Source organism: Mus caroli, unplaced genomic scaffold (assembly GCF_978045245.1).
Source record: "Mus caroli unplaced genomic scaffold, Mus_caroli_1 scaffold_20, whole genome shotgun sequence".
NCBI lineage: Eukaryota > Metazoa > Chordata > Mammalia > Rodentia > Muridae > Mus > Mus caroli.
The window spans coordinates 11091794-11112531 of record NW_028227275.1 but is presented as its reverse complement, the minus strand read 5'-3'; the positions used below and the strand labels follow the sequence as shown (position 1 = coordinate 11112531).

Genomic DNA, 20738 nt, shown 5'->3' with positions numbered 1-20738 from the left:
GTGCTCAGTGTACTTTACGGTAACAACAGGACTGCCTTGTGGGGAGCCCTGATATGTATGTGTCAACACGGAGGTACCTTGGTGAGAGAAATGAGAAAACCCACATTGGATGTCTCCATGTAATCTTTTGGCCCGTCCCACATTAGAGATATTTGCTGCTCTCACTTTTTTTCTCAGCTCAATTTTCAGTTTCTTGGGCTTGGTGTTCAATTGGTGCTGCCATGGCTGAAATCTCAAGATTATCTTCCACATTAACAGAGGGTGTCCCCATCAGTCTCATGAGCATCATGCCCTATGGACATTCCTTCAAAGCAGAGCTCTGGACCCCTCAGAAATGACATCAAATGCCAATATAATGACTAAATATTGTCTATTTCTTTCTACTGCATGGTCTGAGAAAGTCTTCAAAAGCACAGATTATCTTTCCAAATACACAGATTTCCTGTGCCTCTCCATAAGCAAGGCAACAATGATCTCTATGGTTTGACCCAAAGGGGGAACAGCTATCACAGCATAAAGGGCATCATAGTTTATTATGTCACCCGGAAAATCACGTATGTGTATGCTAGGGTGCCAGAGAAATCAGACAAGGATCACGAAATCATATTCCATCCTGTGAGGATAGAATGCAGACAGCTGGCTTTCCATGGTCTCCTCAGACGTGTGGAGTCTGATTTTGGAAATCGGCTCAAGTAAACATGCAAATGCTTCTAGATCTAATGTCTAGATGAAGAATTTCTAATATGACCTTCACACGATGGTTTAATCCTGTGAATGGTCTAAAACACCGAATCTTTTTTTGAAGAACTCATTCATCGTAATTTACTTTTTATGTCTTCTGTACTTTGGTCCAGGCTTACAATAGATCAGAACACAGAGAGCAGGGAGAACAGACGGAGCTGGTGTGAGCAGACATATGCCTATAAGTTGAGGCTTCTCTGTGCAGATACTTTAAGCAATTAAGGACTTTTGCTGTGTTATTGCCACTGCATGGTGGCTCTAGGATTTACCTCCACAGGCTTAGGAAGAAAAACCATGGGACGACTAAAAGGCATAAATCTTATAAATGCTTTTGAATGACATTTTAAAATCGCTCATAAAGCAAAACACTCAGCTACATAATAAAAACAAAATTACATTTTTTTAAAAATTAGTGGTAGGATGATTCCTTTAGGAATAAACCTGGGCAACCAGCTTTTCCTAGTAGTAAGATATATACTGGAAACACATCAGCTTCATTAAAGGCAAAATGAAGAAAGGAGGAAGAGGCACAGTACAGCCGCTGGGGGTATATAGAAATGCGTATAAAGATGAAAATTTAAACTAAAATTTCACATAATTTTACTACCAACAAATTATGTTTTAATATAATTTGATGTTGGTGAATAATGTTTTCACAAGAGAGAACTCACATGGATGTGTGTGTGTGTGTGTGTGTTTGTGTGTGGGTGTGTGGGTGCACTCGTGCACCCTCATGCACACATTATCACAGAGCATTAGGACCCTGCTGTTTTCTCAGTTTGTTGCTAAGGTTTCAAACTAGCTTTCAAAGTTTTGTACGTACCATCACTAGACAGATCTAATCAAGTTATACATACTCTAAACAAGATGTGGGGCATGCTCCTTGGGAAGCTGAAAAATTCCTTTTTGAAATTGGTAGGCTTCAGTGTAATAGAAGTGAGGTTATGGAGGTCTGCAGAGGTCCAACACTGATAGGTAGGTGTTCTAAAAATCTCTGCATGCAGCATTCTGTTAGGTAAGCTGGGTAGATATCCTTTGAAATATACTGCACATTAGAAATCCTGTTTGTGCCTTCCAACAAGAGAGGATCCTATTGCCTTGCCAAGAGAATGACTCTCTTGTAAAGAAGGAGGTCCTATTTAAATGAACATGCAGCTTGGGAAGAGATACCCATTGCGCAGTGAGGGAAGATCTTTCCATGGGATCTTTTCATGCAGTCAGATGTGTGAATCATTTCTACTGATAAGTGAGGTGTCATGTCACAGCTAGATCACCCTCACACCACACATAGGACACATGGCTCTCAACATTTTCCCCATGTAAATTCAATATAGATAGGAAAATATTCCCCCATTCTCATTTCTACGTCAAGTAAGCCAGGATTGCTGTTATACATGAAACTTGTAATCTTAGAGATACATAGATAGCCAACATCGCTTCAGGATTCTGGAGGAGCACCAACTTCTAGGTAAAGATGAAAGACACATGCAAACATTGCTTTCACATGGGAGGTGTTGGTTTCACATCTGGAGTGGTCAGGTTTGGGATTGATCACCTGGGGCAGGGAGTGACAGATGGAAAACTGTCCAGGAGAAAGACTTGCCTTCCAATGAGGATTATACGGTGTAGTGAAGCTTCCAATCCAGAAGTGGTTGCCTTCCTCAAAGGTGCAGTGAGGTGCTGATATGGTGGGTCCTCAAACAAAGAGCGTAGGGCCCTCAAAATCCAAACTGAAGACCACAGCTTGGGAGCAGACTCTGGAATGCTCACTACAGTGGAACTCTCGCTAACAAACTAAGTTTCTCTCTTTGAGTCTCACGAGAGACTATATTGGCTGTCTCTGGGTAGTAAATATGGATATTCTCATGTATGTGGTTCATTTCTGAGGAGAGAGAGTAGTGAGAACCAAGGAAAAGCTGCTAAACAATGCAACTTGAGCTAGAGACACTAGGCCAAGCCCTGAAACCAACTCACATTGCCTCTCATTCCTTTCTCTCCTTTTAACCTCAGGCAAGAACAGGCAAGAAATGAAATGGCTCAGTTGATTCTTAGAGGCAGTGAGAATAAAGCCGAGAGGAACAAGCAATAAGACAAGAGAAAAGTCTCAAGCCTCATGGCTCATTGACATCAGTCCCCGATTCCTTGTGGAGGAGGAGAAAATAGCAGGCTCCTAGGAATGAACAGAGAGAGCAGCAGCTTTGACTTCCCATCCCAGGTTAACATATCTGTTGTCTCTCTGCTGCTTCTCAACTGCTTCTTGTGTCTATAAATGGGCTTTCCCATAAAGGAAACATCATGTCAAATTCTGTTCCTTGTTCAAACAAAGAAGAGTCTCTTGGGAAATTTTATCCAAAGTGTCTTTTTCTGTCATCTGAGGGCAGGAAGCGCCCTGCAATATGTGGTTTGTGTTATTATATCTGGGGAACATTTATGAGCCTGTAACTCTGAAAGCAGCCAACATTATAGCTGGGAGGAATCTATACAATGACAACACAGTCCATGGCTCGTGGTTTAGAGTTAAATCTCATGGAACCTATAACAAAGAACGTTGCTTATTGAGTTCTAGCCTTGGTATATAAAATGAAGTATTGAAACAATGGGATACAGATCAAACTTTTAATTTTAGTTAGTCCCTTGCCTAAGACTTACTTTTAAAGCCTTAAGATATGCAGAGACTTGTCTTTCCTTATTCTTACAGCTGTGTTAAACAGATTTAATTAACTCCTGTGGCACATAGACACCACTTCTGGCCAGCAGCACTCTCAAATAAATGCCTTCTAAATTAGTGCTGTTTGAGTTCCTAAGACTGAGTAGGCCCTTCCTGGTCACCACGTGCCTGCCAGTGCTTGCACCGGATTTCTCTGCAGAGCTGAGTGGTGGTGGTGAAAGTCTTTGGGCTCATTAGATGTTCATTAGTGGTCCAGGGGACATCCATCTTGAATGAGGCTGCAAAACAGACATGCCACCTCTCCTTGCATGCTTAGATTTCAGTGCAAAATACCTTTGACTGGCTTCCTTAAGATATTCAGACGTAGCTGGAATTGTTTTAGAGACTGTCTTAGAGCAAGCTCATGAATTCTTTCATTTTCCTCTTGGGTTGGTTTCTAGAACATCTCCTTTGTTAGTAATGAAACAATAGCACGTTAGTTCCACTTATTAATGACAATAATGATTATTAATGAAATCTTGTCTAGTGTGTATGCACACATGCGCTTGTGTGAACTATTTTTAACTCTGCCATAGTAAGCGACATGTGAAACTACCCTCATCTCTCCACCGTGTTCTTCTTAACAAGCCTTCTTTTTTATATGTGCGATAACTTTAAAGGCATCAGGGATGCCAGTGATATTTCTCATTAACCATAACAAAGTTATAGTTATGAAATTGATTATCACCAGCTAGGGACTCTTTACTTGAAAGATTATGTTGATAAGTTGTTTGTTTCCTGGGTTTTGAGGATGGGTCCATTTGTATGAAAGGTTTCCATTCTTATACCAGACTTACCAACCTTGTGCCTTGGGTATACACGGTAATACACAGGATTATAAACCAGCATGAGCCTGGCCTGCCTTTGGGTTCCATCTGTCAGTAAGAAACTCTTTGCTCTGTTTTCTTTGGAGTTTGCAGTGATACTCATGTTGGAATGAGGACATGCACTGGTTCGGGATAAAAGAAGGGATCTTGCTTTCAGATGAAGGCTCTCAGATGCGTGGGATACGACTTAAGTTTAAGAGGTTTTTCCTTTCAAGTTTGGACTTTATCTCTACTCTCCTAGGGCAAGCGATCCAAATCCACACATGCTTATTGGATTTTTTTTTCTCCTATTGATGTATTAGGTATTTGGAGCACAGACACCGAAGGTACATCTTATGGCCACATGAGTTCTACTTCAGTGATATCCATGGCTTACCGAGAGATTTCAAATGTTATTACCCTATCATGCAGCAGATTAGATTGATTTATGTGGGTTTTTTTCTAGTACTTTCTACTTTCTATGATTGTACTGCTGTCTTACAGAGCACCAAGTTAACTCAAAGCACATATTCACACACTAAGTTCTATAATACATGGAAAGTACATGATTAAAAAAAACAACACTTAGCGAAATACTTATTGAAAACAAATTAAATGCATATGCAACTCTCTAGGAAGACACTCAATTCCTTGGGTTCCGTGGATCCCTTGATATGTACAGAAAATGGAGATTGCACGAAGGGAGCTCATATATAAGTTGCTAAGAAAAGGAAGATTATGTGAAATTTCAGCCCTACCTAGCGCCATACAGGAAAAACAAGATAGGCAAAGAATGAATGAACATGTGGCAAGAGTACAAGCTTCGGGTTACAAAAGATAACGTTGATACAAACATGAAGAGGCAAATCCTTCCCTTGCTTTTGCATTACCCATAGCCTTGGTGCTGTATCTGAACCCAGCAGGGACATCAGGGTCTCTCCATGACCTGGAAGTTATAGTGCTTTCCTAACATCGGAGGTATCACATAAGTATCTCTCTTGGTGCAAAATGTGGTACCAGGGGTGGGGCAAGAGGCAGGAACCATTTTCAGAGTAGCTGGTGTATTAGATTCAAGAAAGAAATGGAATTCAGGAAGTGCTGAGAGGACAAAGAGATCCATGGTTATTTTCCCTTATAGCCGCGTGCGCGCGCGCGCGCGTGTGTGTGTGTGTGTGTGTGTGTGTGTGTGTGTGTGTGTGTGTGTAATACATTAAAGGTGTGTGCCACCATGCCTGGAAATTCTTAGATTGTTTTTAAAATTAAGTGATAGCTTAATATTGACTAATGTTTTGTACACTGTACATAAACATTAACTTCTTGGGTATTGCTTTCATATCTTGTTTAGCATTACACTTTAGAATAAAGTATACAGTAATAAAGGGTAAGTTGGACAAAGTGAGGAAATCCAAGAGAAGAAATGATTGCTGTGTTTGTAGGAACATCTTCAATAAGCTATGAATGTTTTTGAGAAAATGCAGAAGGGAATTTTTGATAGGTTTGTGGGGTTCATAAGTAAGAACACAGGGTCAGCCATAGGCCAGTCTGTTTCTGCATAAAAGCTCAGCTCTTCTTCTGTATCCCAATCACCACTGCTACCCATCACCAGACAATGCTTAGAAACTCAAAACAGGCTTGGAAAATACAAGAGGTTTTAGCATCCAAATTAGTTCTTTGTACTTCATGGAAGCAGTGAAACTTCCCAATACAACAAAGCTTGAAACTTACTATTGCTTGACTATGTAGTAGACACATGAGCTCAGGTAAGCAGCTATTCCTTTCTGGGCCACTGATGACAATCCGCCTAGCTGTGTGAGGCTGACATGGGAACATCTTGAGATACTCTATGAAAAAACTCTTACAAACCAGAAGAGATAGTGCTTACTATGCTTCTGACATCTGGGTTGTTATCTCTGTACAGATGTTAGTGCCCGCTGGTTTTTCATTCATTCTTCATTGTTCACCACACAAACCATCCATGCAGACACAAAGTCAACAGACAAGTTAAAAAAAAAAAAAGAAAAGCAGAGGCTGTCACTAATTAAGGCAGAATCCTATCATCACAGGTGGGGTCTCCAGGCTCTGCTGATGTGAAAGAAGTCCTCACTGTGTCTTCTGTCCCAAAAGACAAGATGTGAAGGAGCTGTGTCTGACAGCAGAAGGCAGCAGATTTCATCTCTGCTGCTATTGCTCTGGGCACTCAGCCGGAATGAACTCATTTGACATTGTTTTCCCATCTTGACCCCGCAGGGCAGGAATTCACACATCTCAGACACAGATTTTCCAATGTTTCTACATCTGCAGCCCAGTACAAGATGCATGGTGCTCTAGTTACAGAGGGGTGGGGGGAGGTGCGGCAGCTGAAAGCCTAGCTCCTATATTGAACTATGTTCTCTATCACAGTGTAAAACTCAGAACGGACCCAGAAAGAAAGTTCTACCACCTGAGCTTGATTGTGTTATGCTCTCATAAATTGAATACAGTCTAATTCTATGCTAGCTTAAACACCTAATATTTCAGGAGGCTGTGTTTCTGATATTATGACTAATTTTCCTGCTTCTGAAGAATGCACATTTAACATGTAGATAATTTTTGGTTAGAGTATTGGTATGGAAGATGAATAATCAAACACTCCAGATAGGTTTTATATTTTTAACAACCCCAAGTATAACTGTTGTATTTTATAGGAACTTCTTGCATTTTGAAGTATAAAAGTATTTTGAAGAATAATGTTTTTAAATATGCAAATCACTAAATATGCAAATTAATTGTATAAAATTGGCATATCTACTACATCGGTATATTCAGTACTACCTAGATCAAGTAATTGAAAATCATCCATATTGCCAAAATCCTCTCTGAGGTACTTACTGCCCAATATGTCCCCAAAGTGGCAATGCCAATTGACCTGCCTTCACACAGAGATGATTGGTTACTTGACATCCTGCACAGTGCTTTGCTAGCATTCGTTTAACATACACATGTCTGATAAGATGCTGTAACTTTTAACACAGTTATTAATTATTGTTTTAAGTTGCTTTTCATTAATGGGCTTTGATTCCAAGACTTTTTAAATGTTTTATTTATTTTTACTCTTCTAGGTATGAGTGTTTTCCATGCATTTATATATGGGTACCACATGTATGTATGGTGCCTGCAGAGGTAAGAAGATGGTAACAGATCCTCTGGAACTGGAGTTATAGGTGTATTTGAGCTACCATGTGGGTGATGGGAAGGGAGTTTGATTCCTCAGCAAGAGCATCATGTGCTCTTGACTATTGAGACATCTCTCCAGCCCCTGATAATGGCAATTCTTCTAAGAGATTGCCTGCTGGATTACCATCTTTGGAAACTTCCTAAATTAGCATGTTTGCATTTTAATTGAACTGTCAATGTTTTTCTGATTGACTTGTAGTATTCACTTATATCTTTCTAGCTATAAGGCTTTTATTGCAATTAGGTGTTAATGTATATGCACTGGGGAATTTGTACTTTCTAAATAAGGTTATGAAGTATAGAATTCTTAACTGGAATGGAATCTAACAGAATTATATTTCCCAGTGCACTTAGTGAATTTTCCTTGCTCTTTTAAAAACCTTGACTGGACTCACGTTTGGGAAGGTACTTTTCTTGGTATTTTACAGCAGTTAGTTATATATTTTAAAATCATATTGATAATGTAACTAGAATTATTTTGTATATTACATATTTCTATACAGCTACAAGATACCTACACAATTTATTGCATATATTATAATTTAACCTATTGAAATTACACACACACACACACACACACACGCACGCACACACTTATACACATACAAACACATGTGCTTGTGTCTTATCTATTTCCTTCTTTAGTTGGTTTGTGTATGGAGATCTAAATAATAAATCTTTCTATCCATAACACTCAAATTTTAATTTTTTAATTTATTATTTAATGGTATATGTGTTTGTTTGTTTGTTTGGTTGGTTGGTTGGTTTGTTTTGTTTTTCAAGACAGAGTTTCTCTGTATAGCCCTGGCTGTCCTGGAACTCACTTTGTAGACTAGGCTGGCCTTGAACTCAGAAATCCACCTGCCTTTTTAATGTTTTGTGTATACACATATACTACTGGTCAAAAAATAACTTGTCCAAGTTGGTTTTCTTGGCCTACCATGTGAGTCTCAGGAATTAAACAATTTGTCATCAGATTTGGTAGCAAGTACATGATTAGCCAAACAATCCATCTGCTCTAAGTCATCCATCTTTATAAATCATCTTCCAGATTATTTATACCATTCTTTGTGGTTTGGACAAAAAAAAGTCATGCATTTTATAACAGCAGCCTAAATATTAACACAAAGTACATTGAAAACTTTTATTAGGATTGCCTGGCCTTGAGGTCAAAGTATACACCCTTGCCATCGTTTCAGAATATTGCATCTGCAGCCATGGCCCTGATATATATCTTGGTTCATCAGGGTTATCTAAAAACTTCTTTTCAAATGTGTGGCAGTTTCCTGGGTAGAACTATAGAAAATAGACTGTTAAATTTGTTTTAAAATATTTGGTGAATTTTGGTGCCACTATAAATTACCTATAAGATTAGATTTGGGATTCTTCTCCATCATTATCTCTTTTCTTTACGACCTAATGTGGTTTTCTTATTCTGAACAACTCAATGCTTTCAGCCTTGTCCTGTGACGAGGGATCTAAAATTTGACTCACCATATATTACAGTGAGGCATCTGAACTACAAAATCCTGGGCAAATTCCAGCCTTTCTAGCCATTCTCCTTTATCCCTCCCCCTCCTCTCTCCTTAACTTCACTTTTCTCTCCTCCCTCTGTCCCTCTCTCCATCTCATTCTCTCTGTGCATTTGGTTTGCGGCAACCTAATACATCAGAGCCCAAAGCAGAAGACCTCAGATAGGTTCCATGGACGGGAATGAGACTACTCAGCCTACATTTACTTGAGATTTTATAATTTCAATAAAGAATTCTTAAGAATCTTAGTTCATTGAAAACCGAGTCTGATGTAAGGTACTGACTTAGAAAGATTTAGAATTAAAATACTTATGATTGTGTTACACACACACACACACACACTCCTAAATATATGAATAGAATCTGTTCAATCTATATGTTACTTGTATGTACAGTTAAAGAAACAGAATTCATGGGAATAATTTGAATGGGAATAAGGGAAGAATAGATGAATAGGTTGGAGGGAGGAAAGAAAGGGGAAGTGATGCCATTATAAACTCCAAAATAATCAGACTAATAAACATGGTTTTGAGTAAGCAGTGGGGTACTTTGTGGTTTCCTTTTCCCTTCTGACCTTCTCGACCCACTTTTCTGCCAGGACCATCTAAGAGAGAGGCTAAAAACTAGCAGGTGATCTTCCTGAGATGGTTCTGTCATAGACTCTCAACCCACGTCAGATTGGCTTCTCTAGACAAGGCCAAGAAGATGAAATCTGAGGAAATATTCCTGTGAATAATATGTTTTGCTGTTTCCCTGCATAATAATAAATAGGAGTTTTCATAATTGCACTAAAAAGAGAAATAGACAATTTTGTGCTCAAAGAAAAACATTTAGGTCCTGAAAAAACAGATATTAGGTTCAGACTCCATCACAGAGAACCTGACCTAAGGTTGAAATTGAGTTAATTAACAAGCTAGCACCTAACACCAGTTTCCAGGTTACTCCCTAAACAAGACCAATTTCCAGGTCACTCTCTCACACACAAGTCTACCCCTAGCTCTTAACTTCTTAACCACCAATATGGAGGAAAGCAGAAATTAAGTTTACTGTTTGGTTCCCAGCACCAGTCATTTATGTTAAAGACAACAAAATTCTATGCCACCTCCCCTCCAAATCAGATTTGTGCCAGTCTAGAAACCCGGCCACTTATCATTTCCTATCAAAACTTGTCCAGCCAAGAGCTCAGGGCTACCTCACCAACCTGTCCTGCTGCCTCAGGGTACCAGGGTCAGTGGTGAGTAAGCCCAAGCTCAAGGTCAAACAAAGACCCTAGTGCGATTGCATCAGAGTAGGCTCCTGGTTGGTCTTTTGGGGCTCTTGAATGGCACACAACACTCCCAGGATAAAGTCAATGGTGTGTACTATGATAAGACAAAGCCATGTAAAACTTCTTGCCTTGAACATTTAATGAGTATACTATAGTGAAACAGAGCTTTGGACTTAATATCAACATATTTTATAACTCCTGTTCTATCTAACATTTTATCTCTGAGGTAATTTTCTCAAGAACTTTTTGTGTAAAAAAGTATAAAAAGACCTGAGCAAAGAAATAAAGTTGTTGGTTGTTGGTTGAATGATTTGGCTTGGGGAGCTTTGCCACATCCATCCATCCAAATATAAATATATATATATTTATATTTATATATATATATATATACACATATATTACATATACATATTACGTGTGTGTGTGTGTGTGTGTATTTGTGCATAGGTACATGTGTATATCTGTAAGGATGCATGAATACTGTGGAGTTGATTGTGATAGGTGGTCAGACCCGGCCAGAGTGTAGGTGCATGAATGTTTGAATGTATATGTGTCGGTGCATAGTTGCCTGCATAAAGCATCTTAATTTTTTCCTTTCCTTCCCCTGTGGTTCATGAAGAGTTAACCAGCTTAGCCAACAGAGAGGCTTCTTGCTGATTCACCAGAGAAAGCAGCACCAGCTATAAATCCTCTTACTTAACCCCTCCTGCTTTAGTTTGTGTGCTAAACTCCAGAGAAGGCAGTTTATGGCTTCAGTGGAACTCAGGCAGGTCAGCTATCGCTGCAAAGTAAGTTAGACTTAAGACAGTTAACATTTTATTATAGAAAATGCAATCTCTCACAAGACCAAGTCTTGTTCCTGCCAACTCTCTTCCCCCTCCCCTTACCCCAAGAGACAAGCCAGAAAGACTACATTTCTACCCTTTCAACCCCCTAACACTAGATAGGAGGAGAAAATATAGAGGGGGGAAAAGGACAACATTATGGTTAGACTACTTCCTCTAACTAAGGGCATTGAGTTCCTTGGACAAGTTTGATCTTCGCCATCAGTATATTTAATACTTTCTTCTTGTTTCTTCTTTGTGTGTGAGTACTTAAACTACAACCAACAACAAGTCACAGCAGCCAACCAACAACCAGCAACCCACACCACCTCACCGGGCCCTAGTATTTATATACCCCTCAGAAAAGCCGGCAGAATCCCAAAGAGCACAAAATTATAGAAACTATCTACAGTTGGCAAAATCATGCTCCTGGCACATGATGAGGCAAATCATAGTCAGTGGCTAGGGCAGCTCCATATGTTCTCTGGGGTTAAAACAGAAGCATCCATCATCTTGTAATAGTTCTGTTTTTCAAGGAAACCAAACCTCCAAACGTGTCACTGCATGGTCCAAACTCCTTCATCTTTCCCTCCAGTCAGCAGCCTCTGAATTCTCCTTCCCAAGTCTTCCTACTTGCCTTGCTTTTGTTTGCTTGCTTAACTAGCAACACTGTGGGCAATTGTAATTTCTTATAAATGAGGATTAGTACCACAGCTAATGAATGAGCATGTGCATATGTGGCAATGTATGTATCAGACAATTGCTGTATAGGAAAGATCCAGGGTCACTACCTATCAGAAGAGATAGCTGGAAGTTAACCTTGTATACTTTAATGCTGATTTCAGTAGTCCTTTTGAGAATCCTATTATCTTCCTCAAGGTGAATAGAATACTGGCTGTATTCCAGGAATATGGCTGAAGACATGATTATGGCCTGCTTGAATGGCTGAGGTAATTTATTTAATGTGATTATTCTTTGAAATCATCTAGTTCCAACATGACAAGTTTGGCTTTGTAGAGTCCTAAGTACACAGAATATATTTTTTTCTTTTATTCTCCACCTACATAGTTAGAAATTCCAGACAAACATAATTTGTCAAAGAGTAATCAGAGCTCGTGATGAAGTCTTCAGAGTGTTACCAAGATACAAAGTCCCAACTGTCAAAGATGTTATAGTAACTTATAACTTAGTGCTGTATTTGATCAGTATATTTAACCAGCCCGTTGCCTTGGGAAAGAAAAGCCACGGTATTAGGCTGAGAGAGGCCAAAGCCCATCCCCCTTTGACTTGCTTGAATCTTTGTCTGTGTTAAATTACATTGGAGGGGGGGCATTCACACATTTTGAGATTATGTTCTCCTAACAATGCCAATAAAACAGAGTTAAATCCAAACAGAGCCACTAACGGAAAGGAATGAGAACCAACTTTCAGTAAACCAAACATGCCAGGGAAAGGGGAGAGGATACAGCCGAGAAGAAGCTGAAAAGCACAAGAGAAAAACAAAACCCCTTGCGGCTCAAACCTGAGGATGTGAACAAGGCTATGTAAACAAAACCACGATCCACTGGGAAGATCACTTGCCCTGCATTCAGAGGTTGGACAGGAGCCAGCCTTACCTCTTCCAGCTGCACCATGAGAGTGACATTGTGGCCCTGCTCTGCTGTCAGTTTTCCATCTGCAGTGACAATCCGCAGCCCACGAGGGGCCTTCCCTGGACACTTCTGTGGTTTGGCGGTATACTGCTCTCTCACTCCATCGGTACAATTATTGGAGACCACCTTCCTATACCTAAAGGCAGACAATCACGAGTTAGACATCAGCTGATGCAATGGATATTCCTGCTGAAGGTTTTTTTTCTTTCAATTTTTTTAATTAGGTATTTTCTTCATTTACATTTCCAATGCTATCCCAAAAGTCCCCCAAGCCCTCCCCCCCCACTCTCCCTCCCCCCCCCCCCCCCACTTCTTGGCCCTGGCGTTCTCCTGTACTTAGGCATATAAAGTTTGCAAGACCAATGGGCCTCTCTTTCCACTGATGGCCGATTAGGCCATCTTCTGATACATATGCAGCTAGAGACATGAGCTCCGGGGGGGGGGGGTGTACTGGTTAGTTCATATTGTTTCACCTATAGGGTTGCAGATCCCTTTAGCTCCTTGAGTACTTTCTCTAGCTCCTCCATTGGGGGCCCTGTGATCCATCCAATAACTGACAGTGAGCATCCACTTCTGTGTTTGCTAGGCCCAAGAATAGCCTCACAAGAGACAGCTATATCAGGGTCCTTTCAGCAAAATCTTGCTAGTGTATGCAATGGTGTCAGCGTTTGGAGGCTGATTATGGGATGGAACCCCGGGTATGGCAGTCTCTAGATGGTCCATCCTTTTATCTCAGCTCCAAACTTTGTCTCTGTAACTCCTTCCATGAAGTTTTAAACGAGACCACAACCTAGCAAGAAGATTGATAACCTCTGTTCTGCCTGCCTTTCATGTTGCTAGCAGTACTTTGAGATGATTCATATAAAGTGCCTTTTATTGTGTGAAGGTAGAATGCCCCCCATAGGGTCATTTGTTCTCCACTAGTAGCCCTGCTTTGGGCAGTGGTGGAACTTTTTTGTAGCAGGGCTAGCTGGCAAACTTTCTCTCAGGGTGATCCTCAAAGATGATGTAGCCCTTTGGTTCTTGATAAAGAAAGATGTGAAGCAGCTGGAATGTATCTCTCAAACTGTAAGATAAAGCAATGTTCTCTTATCTTAAGTTGTTCGTGTTATATACTTTGCTACAGAAACAAAGAGAGTATTAGACACAGCACCCAACATCAGGAAAAACAGGCCAAAAAATACTATCTGTAAGCAGCAGTTTCATGGACGTTTTAAAAGTTGATTTTTATTTTATGTGTCGGTATGTGCAGTACTGTCATGTAAGTGGCTGTGGAGGTCAGAAGAGGGCTTTGAATCTTCTGGAACTGGGGTCACTGTTGGTTATAAGCCACCTGATGTGGGTGCTGGGAACCAAACCAGAGCCATTCATTCTTAAGAGCAGCAAATGCTCTTAGCCACTGAGCCATCCCTCTAGCCTGCCTCAAACTTCTTTTATCATTTACTCAGCAGGTGAATCATTTCTTCATTGTGTGCTGTGAGACAGGCACAGAGGTGAAAGCCACATGGTCTCAGTAACACTACATTAATAATCCCTTGAATATTCATGAATAGATAATTTAGATGATAACACCAAGGACATACAATTATGGATTAGAAAAAAATCACCACGATTGTCCTCCCTTGCCCCTGTCTAGTACACAGATTGTGGGTCACTCAGTGGGACCTCTGTGGTTGCAGATAGTAATCTGGAGCTAGCATACCTTTTCCTAGAAATGAAGACTATCTTATAAATTACGCATGATAAGCTGCTAAAATTAAAAAAAAAACTAATGGTAATGTAAACAACCTATTATAAAGACTATCATAAAATTCACGTGAGCAAGCTTCTCTCTCAAAATACTGCACTCACACATTTGATGATGTTAGAGAATGTGATGTCAATAGGATTAGAGGAAGCCATGCAGTGGTTCAGGTGTGGAGAGGCATGCATTGGTACACAGAGTCAGGCAAGAGCTCATTTAGCATGCTACACAATTTATGCCATATGAACCAGTTATCCCTGGGATGTTCTATAGACTGTGGTGGAACAGAGATATCAGAAACTGTGGCATGAAAAGCTATGAATAAGAGAGAATAATGATAAACATACATGTAATAAGACAATTCAGAGGAAGCATAGATTATTATGAGCATTTTCAAGTTAGAAGCAATTATACCCAGCTTCCCACCATGATCAGGGGTTAGACAGCAAATTTTATGACTGGCATAGACAATATATAAAAGAATTATGTAATTAAAAGAATTAGCAAATTGAGATTGGCATAGACAACATGTAAAAAAAAATAGACAGATATAATCCCATGTTAAAATCTGTTCATTATATTACTGATAGTGAACTGGAGTTGGCCTACAGGCACTTTTCTATATGCATTTCTCTGTGGTGTGCCCCCAGATTAGCTATGTACAACTAGGACTGAGAAGCAAATGAGATGTTTAACTGCAGTCAGGACATAGTGTATGAAAGAATAAAGCTTAAAAGCAAGAATATCATACAGTGTGGATTCGAATTAAGTTAATCATTAATACTTAATTCACCTGTAGTGTATGTACAGGATTAAATGAATTAATTTACAAAGATTAAATTGGTAAGTGCCAGTGAGCTGTTACCAACAATTTTATTTAAGAATATGACAACCTGTACAGCATCCCACCAGCCTTGGGATATGTTGAAAGTCTCTAATCCACCAGACAACACGCTCAACAAGCTTTCAGCCTCCTTTCTGCCTCTCTGAACTCTTTCTCCCAAGCCAGATCATTTGGCTCCAGCCACATCTCTACTGCTAATCCCTTAGAGAGTATCCATTTGTTCCTTCATGTTCCACCTGCTGCCTAGAGCTTATCCACCCTTTTCTGCAAAGCTTATCTCTTGCTCTCTCTCTGAAACAATTTCTCGACTAGAATGGGAAAATAGAAAAAAGATCACATTTACAGAATGATTCCTGTACTCTTGTTAAGGTGCAGACGCTCTGCAAGGCTTCCTTCATTTACTGTCAACATGTCCTTAGTGAGGAAGGCACTGTTATCATTTCCAAAATGTAGACCGAGATGTAGGGGTTTAACTAGTTAACTAATATTCTCAATGTCACACAGCCAGGGTCCTGGATCATTGGTCACATGAACATACACTCTCTGTTCTACTGTATTTCAGTGTCTCTTTAAATGGAGTGAGATTGATCTTCTGACTTCTTAAATCTTAAGGGTTTACATGCCTTGCATGATATTCTTCTTATCTGTGACTTTGTAATGTAAGCTCCTCCACAGTCCCCTTGTGTCCCAGGTAGACACAAGGCTAGGCACCAGGGGGTTCATTCTGGCATGACTGTATCAGTTTAAATGTTGAAATGTCTACAGAGTTTATCACCAGTGGCTCAAACAACTTGTCCACCAATAAAGATGTGCCGATTCTATTCTCACGGTGGTTTCCTCTCTTAATAGTCATAAAGCTAAGGGCTTAACATCTGGACCATCAGGGGATCTCCAAACCCTTGCATCAGCACTAAGATCACTATCCATTGGTGTGCCTCATTGTCATGTCTGAGGATTTTGAAAGCCAGTCCATTTTAGGTGCTTAGAAGAATAGGCTGGCTTCAGAGAGCGAAGGGAGAAGGGAGGGAGGACATGTGAGAAAAATGAGGGGTGTGGGAGGAGAGGGAGGGAGGGAAGGAGTGAGGGAGGGAGGGAGGGAGAGAGAGAGAGAGAGAGAGACTTGAGTGTAGGCATTGGAAAACGGTACCATTCTCTTATCAGCAAAGATAGGAAGAGACTGATGGGCAAAACCTTCTGTGATAATTATGCATCCTGGTGAGTTTAACCACATCAAAGCTGCCTGCATGTTTCAGCAACAAAGCTCAGTATACATGGGAGGTGGTCAGGGTTTTTAATCACGTAGCATCCAAGCACACCTGGCCTTGGCAAGCAGCTACAGAAGCTTGGGCACTCCATCACCACTGGCATCATCAGACAAAGCCCTCCTTTTGTTTGCGGAGGTTCTAACCAATCACCACTCCTGGCTTTCCCTAATCCTGCAGCCACAGGACTCTGCTTAAATCCAAAGCACGAATCCATCCCCTTGGGAATCTGCCACAGAGAAGCCTGTTGGCGATTTTTTTTTAAAAAAACACTCATTAAAATCCATTCTGAAACCATTTTATTTCTTGGATGAAAATGGCATCGCATTAGCCCTACCAGACCTGTCCCTGAAATTTAGAAGAAAATTGTGCAGAAATACAGAGTTAATTTACTCAAGTAAGCACACACCTGCTTTTTGCATCCCAGAATGCTTCTATTTTCATCTCAGCAGCTGTCCCTGGGTCTGAGTTACATAAATGAATAATGCATTTAATATGTTATTAAATGGAGCTGCTACCTCCATAATAACAAGGCAACTTATGATTATGTTGGACCCAAGGTCTGGATATTACAGGGATGCATTTGGTTGGTAAAGCATTCTTCAATCTGCCATGAAGAAAAGTGCTTTGTAATGACAAGGGAGTCTTTTCACAATTACTGCAAAGGAAACATTCTGTAAATGTGCCTTTGATATTGCCTGTGGCTCATCAGTAGACAGGGTCTTATTACTCCAGCAGCCTGGGTTCAGTATTCTCTTCTGTCGCGTTTTGAGGCCCCCCTAACCTTCTCCTTTTTTACCCATACTTTCTTTGATTTTGCTTTCTTTGCTGCCTGGCAATCTTAAAAAAAAATGAAACCCATATATTTTCTTTGTGAAACTAAAACTAGAAAGAAACATTAAAAGCCACACATTTCTGTGATTTTTCAGTTTAATATATGTCCTCTTGGACACAAAGTTTATGGCCATTCACTATAGTAAAATGACATTACTACCTGATATTGGCAGAAATCAATGTCATCATTTTTAAAATTTAATTTTAACTGATAGAAAACTGTATGCTTATGGAAACAATCTTATGCTTTGATCTGTGTAGATATTATAGAAAGATAATCAAGGTAATTTCTATGTCTGGCACTTCACCAGCGTATCTAATCTTTTGTGGTAAGAATATTAAAGCTGAGGATCTTCTTTTCAGTGTTTACATCCATCAAAAAATGTTACTTTGCTCTTGATTCCGAATAGTCTTTTTACCTATTGAATCCAAATGACTGAGCAGACATACTCCTGGCTGCATAAGGTGTTAAGAAGGGGAAGTTGAATGTTTGGCCCTAATCAAATCTTTGGAACTTCCCTGTAAGACTCAGAGAAGACTATAGACAAGGGAAGGAGTTAGAGCGAGAGGACAGGGAAGACTGCAAATGCTATCGCCTCACCATCAGAATCCACTGCACCATCCACTGCATCACTAACTCATGCTAGTGCACAGGCCCGCTCAGAATCAGCCCTGCAATGCACAGGTATGCATGGAAGAGGGATCCTGCGGGCCCTAGCCCTCAGTGATGAAGGGACAGAGAGTGCCATGGCTTTCCTAATGATCGTCCAATCTAAAGGACAGTTCCCAACTCTGTGGTCAGTCAGACAGATGAGGCTAGTTAAACAAAATGGGTCACAAACAAGAAAACCAAACTCATGAATTAGAGAGGGGGATGGTTAGAGATGGGGAGGGGAGGGCTGGTAGGTGTGATAGAGGGAAGAGAGGGCAAAAGAAGAGAATAAGTAAAGCATACGCATGTACAAAATTGTCAAAGAACAAAAGTAATAAGTCAAAGCTAGTTTCAAGTATATTTTATATAATGTGTGTTATCATTAACTACGGTCAGCATGCAGTACAGTGGATGACTGTAACATTTTTTTTCCAGACTATTTAAAACGTTGCATCATTTGATTGACATTTGCTTCTTAGCAACCCATCCATCTCTTGTTTCCCCCAGTCTCTTGGTAAATACCTTTTGCTCTCAGTTGTTATGAGATCGAGGTTTTACAAGGCCACATGCAGAGAAGAAGATAGAGTGGTTGTGTTTCCTGTGCCGGGCTCACTGCACTTGGCATAATGTACTCTAGCTCCATCTTTTTTTTAATGGCAGGGGTTCAGTCTCTTGAGAGAATTGATAGTTTCTATGTAGCCCACATTTTGCTAATTAATTCCTCTATTGAGGAGTACGTAGCTTGTTTCTATATTTTCATCAGTTGTGAATTCAGCTTAAACATCCATGAGAACAGTTTTTCCTATAGTACTCATATATCCTCAAATTATTTGGGTATAATTTTATAATTGGTGAGTGTCCGTTACCTGGCCCTAAGAAGTTCTAATCTAAGAATTTGAGAGATCTGTTTGTCTTCATTTTAACTTTCTCTGGTGCTGTTCACTCTGAGCAGGAGGCCCTCTCCTCCTTGTCATAATGCAACGAATCCTTTAAACTTCCATGTCATCCTTTTCTGTGAACTTCTCTTCTTTCATGGTATTTATCCTATGTAAGGGCCAAGGTCGAGTTATAGCTCTAGGTCCTCTTGTCTCCCAGGTGGGCTATGCTGTCACTGAATTATGATACACTATCATGCCACACACAATGAGAAAATTAAACAGTTCCGATTATTGCATTGTCCTTTGTGTCTTTGCTTGCAAGGGATACCCTGTTTTGTTAGGGTGCCTCTAGATGTATTGCAGCAGGAAAAAGAGCCAGCATTAGAGACAGCAAAGCAAATGGAGACTGGGCTGAATAACGTGTGTGACGAAGGCCTGAAGTATTCCCAGACCTAAGGAGGGTCGGTATGTAGTAGGAGAATAGCAATGTATACATACTCATGTCTGTAAATGGAAGGATCTACATAATTCCAGATCATTGGCATAAGAGAGCTGCAGCTACAGTAGCACCATTTAGTCACCATGGCTGAAATTATTCATTTAACTCCCAAATTCAGAGGTACTGCTGGGAGGCAGTCAGGTGAGGGCCTGGACTCTTTTTCTCCATAAGTGGGTATGTACTGGGCACTCAGGAAGGCAGACATCCTTGGCAGCTATTGTCAATAGGCATATGCAACCAAATAAAAGGCCATTTGTGCTTTAATAGGACATAATGTGGTAAGGCTTCGCCAATAGTGGACATGTGCCCATAATTAGCAGTGATCATACAGAGCAGCCATAGCATTTCTACTCAGAAAGAATGAATAATATTCCCTGGCTGACTAAGCAGGTTTCTCAGGTTGTTGATTGATTGTTTCTTTGGGGTTTTGTTGTTGTTGTTGTTTTTGTTGTTTGTTTGTTTGTTTATTTGTTTTTCAACGCAACGACTCCCAGGGCTTTTCGTTAAAACCAAGTATTCAGGCAGGAATTGAGGGCTTGATATGCGCCATAGGCATCTAGGTGGGTTGAGTTAATTTTACTTGTATTAAACAGGATAGAAGCACAACTCAATTTGAATAAGAAATGCATACAGCTTCATTTTGAAGACAGATTTGATGAAATAGTACATATGGTCACACTTGTCTAAATGGTTTGCTGGAAACAGTCTTGAGTGGGGCTCCGTGGATCCACCATCTGAATCAATTTGTACAACTAAATCTCATAATGTTTTCCTTCTTCTTGAGCATAAACAGATCAAGAAACTTTACTTCTGAATTATCTCAACCCGTTAATGAAATGCCAGTGGTGAAAGCATCCTTAAACAGCTACTATAGTTGCTTTGCTTTGGATAACATGGAGGGAAGAGACAGAGTTGTCCAAGGTCACACAATGAAGAACTATCGATGCCAGAATGTCACAGCACCTGTGTGGGAATCTCTAATCGAAGCATTATTGATGTGGATGGGAGCAAAAATGTGAAGGAGTGGATCTCTACAATAGTCATGAGCATCTTATCTATTTCCCAACTGCTAGGCCATCCCACGAAAAGATGGAACACCTCATCTAAGAGATGACTTCCTAGCAGGTAACAATTATTTTGTATCCACTCTGAGACCACAGGAGTCCTGGCTCGAAAACAGCTACATGGGCTCCTGCAGTGATCAGCCTGTGAATAATGCAAGTGATTTCCTTTCTGTGGACTTTCAACACATGCAGCAATTTTAAGACTAATTATTCTCCTAG

General features: G+C 40.2%; 1 protein-coding gene across 7 annotated transcripts in view; it reads right to left on the bottom strand.

Moving 5' to 3' along the window:
* The window catches only part of Sorcs1 (sortilin related VPS10 domain containing receptor 1), a 527192-nt gene that overhangs the window by 54242 nt on the left and 452212 nt on the right, over positions 1 to 20738 (bottom strand). For all 7 annotated transcript variants that reach the window (XM_021151490.3, XM_085833868.1, XM_085833869.1 and 4 more), the window contains one exon: positions 12707 to 12878. In XM_021151490.3, the coding sequence (XP_021007149.1) occupies positions 12707 to 12878 (172 nt within the window). The remainder of the gene's footprint in view (positions 1 to 12706; positions 12879 to 20738) is intronic.